Source organism: Trichechus manatus, unplaced genomic scaffold (genome assembly GCF_000243295.1).
Source record: "Trichechus manatus latirostris isolate Lorelei unplaced genomic scaffold, TriManLat1.0 scaffold00005, whole genome shotgun sequence".
Taxonomy (NCBI): Eukaryota; Metazoa; Chordata; class Mammalia; order Sirenia; family Trichechidae; genus Trichechus; species Trichechus manatus.
Window position 1 is genome coordinate 14,800,285 of NW_004443941.1, and position 9,713 is coordinate 14,809,997.

General features: G+C 53.4%; 1 protein-coding gene across 1 annotated transcript in view; it reads right to left on the reverse strand.

The window, feature by feature from the left end:
• The window catches only part of TTC7A (tetratricopeptide repeat domain 7A), a 148,938-nt gene that overhangs the window by 52,871 nt on the left and 86,354 nt on the right, over nucleotides 1-9,713 (reverse strand). The window contains exon 11 of the mRNA XM_004369487.3: nucleotides 8,542-8,646. Coding sequence (XP_004369544.1) covers nucleotides 8,542-8,646 — 105 coding nt within the window. The remainder of the gene's footprint in view (nucleotides 1-8,541; nucleotides 8,647-9,713) is intronic.

Consider the following 9,713-nt stretch of genomic DNA (forward strand, 5'->3'; position numbering starts at 1 on the left):
CGGCCACACTGAGCCGGGTGCTGGGCTGAGTCCTCCACCTGGGCGCGGCCACAGTGAGCTGGGTGCAGACGATGGAAGAGCTGAGAGCTCACTGTGCAGAGAGGGAGGACATAAAGCCTGGTGCCCAGAGAGAGATGGTGGGCGGGGCTGTCCAAGCACGGCTGTGGATCCCTCTGGAGCCGACCGCCATCTCTTACTCAGGCCACCGACAAACAGTGACAGGGCAGACCTCCAGCCCCCCTGTGATGGAGCTCATGCTGCTGACCTGGGCAGCGGGTGGCCTCCAGGCTGGTGGGTTGGGCACTGAAAGGATGGAGTCTGGGGAGCTGGGCCCCTGCCTTTAGCATCATCAGACCCAAGGACTCAAGGCAGAGGAAACCCCACAGCTGCCTGCTGCCAGCCTAGGCCAGCCCGGTGAGACCAAGGCTATCTCCTGGACCACTTGCCTCAGCAGGACCCAGGGGGCTGCTGGAGGCCTGAAGGCAGAGCCCGACTGTGAAAAGAGCACAGAGGACAGTCCCCAGACCCCAGCTCCAGTCCTGGTTTGGTACCGACAGCCACGGGGCCTTGAGCAAGTCACTTAACTTTTGTGCTCCACAGGTTCTCATCTGCAAAATGGGGACTTAGGTCCCCCACTCTAACCACTTCTCTTTCATCCTCCCACCCAGACAGGACAAGGTGGCTCTTAATTAAGGCTCCACTTTGTGGTACTGACTTCCCTGGGTGACACAAGCAATTTTCAACCAGCTGCTAACCTAAAGGTTGGCGGATTGAACTCACCCAGCAGCACCAAGGAAGAAAGGCCTGGCAATCTGCTTCCGTAAAGACAACAGCCCAGAAAACCCTATGGGGCAGTTCTACTCTGTCACATGGGGTCACCATGAGTCGGTTGGACTCGATGGCAGTGGGTTTGGTTTGGTTTAGTGTGGTGTGGCGTGGGGGCTGTTGGAGCTCCAAGAAAAGAATAATTCATGGCTGGGGTTATCACAGAAGGCCTCAGGGCAGAGGTAGACGAGGAGTAAGGACATGGCAGAGGGGAGAGGTGAGCGAGCAGGCAGCACTTTGTCTTCTTCCTAATAGTGCTGCTGCTGGTACGGCTCATCTCACCCACTGTCTTCAGGAGTTATTAAGCTCCATTCAAGCAGGAGCAAGCTGGCTTATAAACCACCAAGAACAAGTTATAAAAATGCAGAAACCCACCACGCCCCATGCATGTACACCCTTTCTATGGCCACATCCTTCAGACTCAGCAAACAGCAGCTTCTGCTTCCGTCCTTTAGCTTTAAAAAGAGAAAACGTACATCCCTAGCTTGTCCAACCTGTGGCTCGCTCTGACCCTCGGACGGTTAGCATTCCTCAGCCAGTACTTCCCAGACCTGTCTGTGTAGTTTTTTTTTTTCGGCTGCCAAGTAGGTGATAGGTGAGCCACCACCTCTAAAGTGTCACATCTACTTATAGGGGGCACATTCTAAGATGCCTGTAGACCAGGGCTTGTATCCTTGGTGCCATAGGTTTTTTTTTTCCCCCCAAATTTTATTTATTTTGTTGTTGAGAATACACGTCTGTGTAATCAGTATGGTCTCTAAACATGTTGTTTGCATTTACCTCAAATAAAAAAATATACGTCTGATAGTACACAGTTGTAATATACATGGGTTCTTTAACTAGTCAACAAAAGGGGAAAATGCTGTCGCAACAAAAATGATTTTATTCCCTTTCCTCTCAGATGACAGTGGGCGTCCTAAAGCCCTTGAGAATTATACGGAGTTCTGAAGTTCAACAATCCCACCCACCTCCAGAACCAGCTGCCATGAATAAGTTCTCCACGCAGAGAGGCAAGGCAGCCTAGGAGCTAAGAACACAAGCTCAGGGCCCGGACGGCCTAGGCTCAAATCCTGGTTTGCTCACTCACTAGCTGTGTGACCTTGGGCAAGTCACTTCACTTTGCTGTGCCTCAGTTCCCTCACCTGTAAAATGGGGATAACAAGAGTGTGTGCCTCATAAGGTTTCTGGGAGGACTGAATAAGATAAGCCACAGTGAGTGCCCAGAGCAGTGCTCAAATGTATGTAAACTATTATGGCGTCCCTAGGTGTTGTAAATGGTTAATGCACTGGGCTACTAACCCAAAGGTTGGGAGTTCGAGTCCACCCAGAGGCTCCTTGGAAGAAAGCCCTGGCAATCTACTTCAGAAAAATCAGCCACTGAAAACCCTATGGAGCACAGTTCTATTCTGACACATGTGGGGTCGCCATGAGTCAGAATCTACTCCATGACAACTGTTTATTATTAGTAGTAGTTATAATAATATATGATACATATATGTACACACACACACACAGAGTTTAATCTTCCAGGGTTTTTTAAGTTTCAGCCTAAGAGACGTGACAAGTGTCACCAAGGTGGGGTACCTGCCCCCTGTAGCTGCATGATCTCACTGACAATTTAGGAAGCGGCATCAAAGACCCTCCTGGAATCCAGACAGGGGACAACTACTACCTGGCACCTTGTGTCTCCCAGCTGACCCTGCGTCACGGAAAAGGAATGACTCTTTACTAGGACAAGCGAGAGTCTCTGCAGCTCTGGACAGTCTGCCACACAGGGCTGTTCAGGTTCTCTGGCCCCATCCATGGTATAGATCCATGAACGTACAGAATACAGCCTCTAGACTGCCTATCCGTGGTCACAACACTCACCCCTACCATGGGAAATGAGCTCAAATGTTTTCTAAGCTACCCTCTGATAGTCTGTTTCAAGTTTTTAAAAAAGAGTACTATTTCTCAACCTACTAGCGGGTCTCAATCTGCAATCTGAAAAACGCTGTTCTTGTCAAATGGTTGATTGAGCTGCCCAGCGCCTGCCCATCTAGAACTACCCTAGTCATCTTCTTCCCTGCCTCTAGCATTTCATTGGAATCCCTGAATGGTGCAAGCAATTAGCGTGTTCGGCTGCTAACCTAAAGGCTAGAGCTTCAAGTCCACCCAGAAGTGCCTTGGAAAAAAGGCCTGGCAATCTACTTCCAAAAAATCAGCCATTGAAAACTCTATGGAGCACAGTTCTACTCTGACACACACGGGGTCACCATGGTAGCACGTCCTTTGCCCTTTTCCAGCCCCTACACACTTCCTCCTTGTGGCCTCAAAAGTTCACAGCTGGTGGTTCTGTAGTCACAGCTGCTGCTTCTAAGAGATGCTCCGTTTCCAGCATTGGGTTCTCCTTGCTCATCAAAATCCTTGCAGGGTGAGGGGTTTTCAAAGTTCCTTTCAACCTTTCTCCTTCCGCTGATGCACTGCTTTTCCATACCTTCTTCACCTATGGTAGCCCTCCAACCCAGGCGAACACTTTCTCTTCCTCCCTTGCAATTCTAGAGTGACTTCGCGCTCACAGGCACTTTTACGGAACTTCAGCATCCCAGCTACCTGTGGAATAGGGGTTTGCAGCTGCAGGTTCTGAGCCACCGGGAGCTGAAGCGGCCATTCAAAGTCACCCAGCTAGTCAGCGGCAGAACAAAGTTTCCAACCCAGGTCTCCTGCTTCTAAGTCTGGATTTTTCTGGGCTGCCTGATTCACGGCCACCCTCTGTAGTTTTTTAGTTTTCTCTTCTCTAATCCTTTGGGAAAAGGAGGCACAGAGGGATAGAATATTTTGACGCTTTGTTTTTGCTTTGCACAACTGAAGGCTAATTTCTGGTAACTTTACAAGCTCCTGTATCTCTTCAGTTTTCCCAGTGTTGGCCCTACACAGACAGGCTTCGCCCTGCATGCTTTCCATCGGCTTGGGGCTGCCTCCACTTCCAGGGCTGCCTTATACATCTCACAGAGGACTAAAGAGGTTTTGTTCTTAGAATCTTCGACCTCTTCCTCCCTTCCCAGGAACGAGAGAGAGTTCACATCGGAGCCTGTGGAGCTTTGTTCAAAGGGCACCTCCAGGTCCCCCTTAGCTTCTTCCCCTGGGATCCAGAACCGACTGCTATCTGCTCTGCTGAAATTCCACACTACCCCCCTCCCCCCAGGAGGTACTTGTTCTAATTTCCACAAGCTGGTGGCAAGAGAGCTGGCGTTCTTCCTACCCTGCATCATAAACACCTAATCCATCTTCCTGGCTTTGCCCACCCTTGAATCTGAAAACCCACAAAACCCACAAAAGCACATCCTTTCTGAACGCCTACTATGTTCCAGGGGCAAGTGACAGCGATTGCTACCACTTATCAGGGACATATGATGGGCTAAGCAGGGGATTTTCCTCTTCTCTGATGTTTGCAGCCACCCTGTAATGGGGGACATGATTGTTTCCAGGTTATAGATGAGGAAACTGAGGCACAGTGAGGGTCAATAACTCCCCCAAAGTCACAGAGCTAGTAAGTGGTGAGGCGGGTATTTGAACCCTAGCCCCTCTGCCTTCTAAGCCTGGGCTCTTTTGACTACCCCATACTGCCCCCTTCAGGCGAAGCCGCCGAGCGACACCATTATAAGCCTTTCCAAAGATGCCCTGCTTTTCCAACTCACAACCTCCTCTCCTGCATAGACACAGCGCGCACACCCATCTCCTGTCTCCGTGTCTCCTGCAAAGGTTGTGGCTTTTTGATTAAATGAGTTTTAAACACTGTATCTGGACGGATATTAAAAATGATTTACACTTCCCTTTCCTCCTGCCCCAAGTAACGGTCTGGAAACCCCTGGCAGGATGCTGACCGTGCCCAGGAGGAGGCCACCACGCAGGCGCCCGAGGCCTCTCTGGTTCCGGCACTGCCGGCACCGGGTCACAGCATGAGACGCTCTCTCCCATCCGGGGATGGGGTGGGGGGAGAGCCTCAGCTAATCCCAGGAGCCAGTGCTGTTGTACCCCAACCCCATACCTGCTCCAGCTACCCCTACCCTGCTGCAAACCCCACCATAGCCAGCATGTGACCATGCAAAGCCTCCTGCCTGGCCCCCTGGGGCAAACTTGCCCTCACACCCGGACCCAACCTTGGGGTATCTTGCACTGGCTCTGGGCATACGGACAGAACGTGGGGACAGCAGGTGCTCCATCTCTGGGCACGAGGCCACCCAGTTGGGTTTCACCCAACACAACTCGTTTTTCAAATGTCCCAGTTTCAGCCTCTCTTCCCGTAAGCCAAGCCAAATTGTCCACCCCCAGATTTCTGCCCCCTGCTATGTATGGGCTTGGCTGGGCGATGGCTGGGCTGCTGGGGCAGATGCCAGCAAGAATAGCTGAGACGGCAGGGGACAGAGGCGGCGTCAGATGCCTTTCAGAATCAAGCACCTGTCTGCCCGAGAACCGATAACCATGCTAGGCTGCCCCCCTCCTGGCCTCCCTGGAGAACAGGCTGCCCTTGGCTTCCCCACAGCCTGCTGTCTGCCCAGCACCAAGCCAGGCGGCGAGAAATAGCCGCAGAGCGCAGGAGCCAAGGAGAACCACTGAATCAAATGCAGAGCTCCCAGCCCCGTCCCTTCCCAGCAAGCTGTGACCTATGGGCCCTTTTCTAAGTAATCGGTGAACACCTATTATGTGCAGTGTTCCTTGTGAGGGGACAGGTGGTCAGGAGAGTAAGACATGGTAAGTGAAGAAGCTCCCAGTCTAGTTGGGAAGACAAGTACCATATAAGGCAGAATGCGATGCCAAGTGATTGTACTCATTGGCAAGTAGCATCCATCCATCAGGTAGCAGTAACTGAACTCTGGGCTGGGGTTTCAAAGAAACACACAGACCTTATAACGCGCCAGGCCGGTGCTCCATTGCAGGTATTATTACCAGGGCTTTAGGAAGGCGTGGGGGTGAGGTTTCCAGGTCAGGGAAGGCGGCCAGGGGCCCACCCCTCCCGGCCCTCAGCAGGCTCTTTTCTCCAGCCAGGGCCTGATTGAAACCATGGCTCAAAGCAGTCCCTTCAACCCAAACAAGCTTCTCGGCTGAGGTTAAACAGCTCACCCTTCTCCCCGACTGGGATGACAAGTCTGTACGTTGAAGTTTCCTTCTGGGCTTTTCTATTTATGTTGTCATTGATTACTTTGCTCCTAGCTCATCTGATTTCAATTTGGACTGATTTGATCCTAATTTTATTACCATGTAATCTGAATGCACATAATTACTGTAATTATGCTGCTGAGGGAAACAGCTCCTCCAGGGCAGGAAGACCTAAATTTAGGGCTTCCTGGCAAGGGCGGCCTTGGCAGGGTGGGTCCATGGCTGTCTCTGGTAGGAATATACATGCCCTCCTCCGCCCCCTCCCTCAGGGAGCCGGGTATTTTGGGCTCCTTCGCAGTGATGGGCAGAGGTCCCTCTCAGAAGCCCTGGGGACAGCAGAAGTCAGGGAGGGCATCCTCTCTGCATCCTCCGGCTCACGCCTCCACCATCTGCTGCACGGGCCAGCCTGGGTCTCTCCTCTCTGCCAACACCCACAAGTCACCTACACCCAGAATGCTGTTCACAGGGCACCCCACCTCTAGGGTGCAAGATGCCGGCAATTTTCTAAAAAAAGCTCAGCGGGTTCCCATGAATCACCTGGGGAAAGCAAGTTGGGCGTGCCATGGGCCTTTTTGGAGCCTCTGCAGCCCTCTGAGCCCAGCGCAAGGCCTCCTCCTCCAGAAAGCCCTCCCTGACTGGTCCAGCCCTCTCCATACTTTGTGTCCCGTCTGAGGAAGAGACTATTATTGTCTCATTTTACAGATGAGGAAACTGAGGCTAAGCAAGGTTAAGTACCTTTATCAAGACCACCCTGTGGGTGGGCAGTGAAACGCCTCACCAGAAAGCCATACTGTCTCTTCCAAACATCCAGGGCCCTTTACAGGACTGGCCCTGAAACACATGTCGTATATAATCCTCCCGAACTAGAATGGAAATGTTCCAGAATGAAAACCCTGGGGGCCAGAAGCCATGCTCTCCCTTCCCTCCGTATCAGTCACAGTGGGGATGACCACCCCCGCGCTCCCCCCTCCTGTATCATTCACAGTGGGGATGCCCCCCACCCCACACCCCCCCTTCCTGTATCAGTCACAGTGGGGATGGGCCCCTGTGCTCCCCCCTCCTGTATCATTCACAGTGGGGATGGGCTCCCAGCGCCCCCCCTTCCTGTAACACTCAGTGGGGATGAGGTCCACGTGCTCCCTCCTCCCCTCCATCATTCACAGTGGGGACGGGCCCGGGAGAAAAAGGAAAACGTGCTGTCCAGCCACTCTCCCTGTGCTAGGGAGGCTGTCCTCTCTGCTGCAGAGAAAAGGCAGCCCCCTGGGACCCAGAGGCTAGGACTAGGAGAGGCTGGGACCAGGAGGAGAGGTTGGGGCCAGTGGCCAGTGCTTATGGGGAGCTGGCTGCGTTAGAATATGGCTTCTGAGGGGGGCTTGCACTCCCTTCCCACGGCCTGTTGGACTCCCAAGGAGGGGAAAGTGGCAGAAGGAGCTGTTAAGGCTGCTAATTATGAAGTGCCTGCTGTATGCACCTGCTAGGCACATGGACAGTGAGGAGCGGGCTAGGGATATCAGGACAACTGAAAGTTGGGGAGGACCATGTCCAGGAGCAGCTCCATCTCTGGGAGGCTCTGGGCCCAGAGGCCGGTGAAGGCCTGAAGGAGAGAAGGGGGCGTGGGAGCCAACGGCCACAGGGAGGGAGAGGTAATGCACTTGATCTGAGTCACTCCAAAGGGTAAAAATAGGACTGTCCCCGACTTTGGGGGCTGATGTGGACTTAAGAAAGGCAGGAAGTGAGCTCCCAGTCACAGGAGGTATTCACAGAGGCTCCACCCTGGCCCTGAACTGCAGTCCAAAGGGCCCCTTGCCCATCCCTGAGGCTGAGTGCCGTGGGCCCATGAGCTCTCCATAGGCCCAGAGCAGCAGCCAAGCGGAGCCTGGCGGGTAGGGGGAGAGGTAAGGCTGGGGCTCTGACCTCCTGGCCCAGTGCTCTTGAACCACACCAAGCTGCTGGTCTCCTGGAGGGAGTGTGGAAGCCTGCAGTAAAGGCCGCCAGCCTGGGAGAAGGTCACCCCCGGAGTCACAGTCTCCTAACTGTTTAGCTGCCTCAGCAGAGCAGGCACCGGGGTGGGGGGTGACAGTGAGGGGCAGCTGGAGCCAAGAGGAAGAAGAGGTGCTGACAGATGAGACCAGCTTCCCGTTCTGCCCAGAGCTGGTTTTGACCACTCAAAACCGCTCCTCATGGGCCCTTACCTATTGGATGTTAGAAAACCTGAAGCCCCTAGAACAAACGGTTTGGCCCACTTGTTTGCTACCCCCTGCTGGGTAGGTGGGGCACCTCTGTTGGCCCTACATTGACTCTCTGGAGACCACGTTTCAAGGCTGAACCACAAACTGACACCATCTCGAGTCGGGGATTGGCCACGGAGACAGAGGCTGGAGTTTTCCTCAGAAACCTTTCTCCCCACCTCAGGCCCTTCTGCCTTGCAGCTCTGCAGGCTCCCCAGCCCCCACCCACACCCACAGACACACACCCTCACGTGCACACCGGGACATTTCCATGCCTACCGCGGCTGCCATTCTCCCACAGACCACAGACGGCCACCTGACCCTGCCCGCCCCGCCCCCGCAGCTCACTCACCCAGTGCAGAGAGCCGATGCAGACCTTGGCGGCCATCAGGGGCACAGTGGGGTCCGATGGCCGCAGCTTCACGCACTCTCGAAGCAGCGACACGGCGTAGGCTGACTGCAGAAGGAAGGGCAGGAAACACTGTCACTTGCAGCCTGGGGTCACCCCTGCAAACCACCAGCTCTTGCCCTGCATCCCTTTTTCCTCCCAGGAGCCGGGAAGACAGCAAGTCCCTCCTTGGGCATCTGTTTCCTCATCTGGAGAACAGAGGCTGTGACCCTTGTCCTTGGCTGATATGATGCGGCGTTAACATGACAACAGACGGAAGCTCTTTAAAAGGAATTCAGGTTTGAACCACAGAACTTCCAGAGGTAAAGAGGGGCTCTCTCAAACTCTGAGTCCAATACCCTCAGTTCGTAGGTGACAAGAGGCAGCTAAACCCACACGGGGACCCAGAGACAGGGCCAGAACATGCACCCAGGTTCATGCAGCAACCAGGGTGGGCCCCACTAAATGAGTGGACCTGCCTGCCCTACCATGTGCCACCCTGCAGCCCACCCACCAGTGTGGGGCAGAGGGTGTGGGGGAAGGAAAGGCTGGCAGAGGAGGTGGAGAAGAGAAGGCAAGCTAGCAGAGCCAGAGACAACCTCCAAACTGGAATCTGGGAACCCCCCAAGGCTCCAGGGACTTGGCCATGGAGATAGGTCCAAACTGGACCTACAAAAATGGCCAAGTGTAGACGGAGGGCCTGGGAGCAGAGATCATCCAGAGCCGGGCACCAATAGCAATAACAATACCAATAACAACAGCGATAAGAAAAGTAGCTAACACTCAGCTAGATCTTACTACGTGCTAGGCATTGCTCCAAATCAGGAGTCAGCGATCTACAGTTTACAGGCCAAATCTGGCCCTGTACCTGGTTTTATAAATAAAGTTTTATTGGAACACAGCCATGCCCATTCATTTACATATGTCTATGGCTGTTTCATGATACTACAGTAGAGTGGAGTAGCTGTGACAGAGACCGTATGGCCTGCAAAGTCAAAAATGTTTACTATCTGACCCTTTACAGAAAAAGTTAGCTGACCCCAAATGCACACCTATGTTCATGGCAGCATTGTTCACAATAGCAAAACGATGGAAACAACCTAGATGCCCATCAACAGATGAATGGATAAACAAAC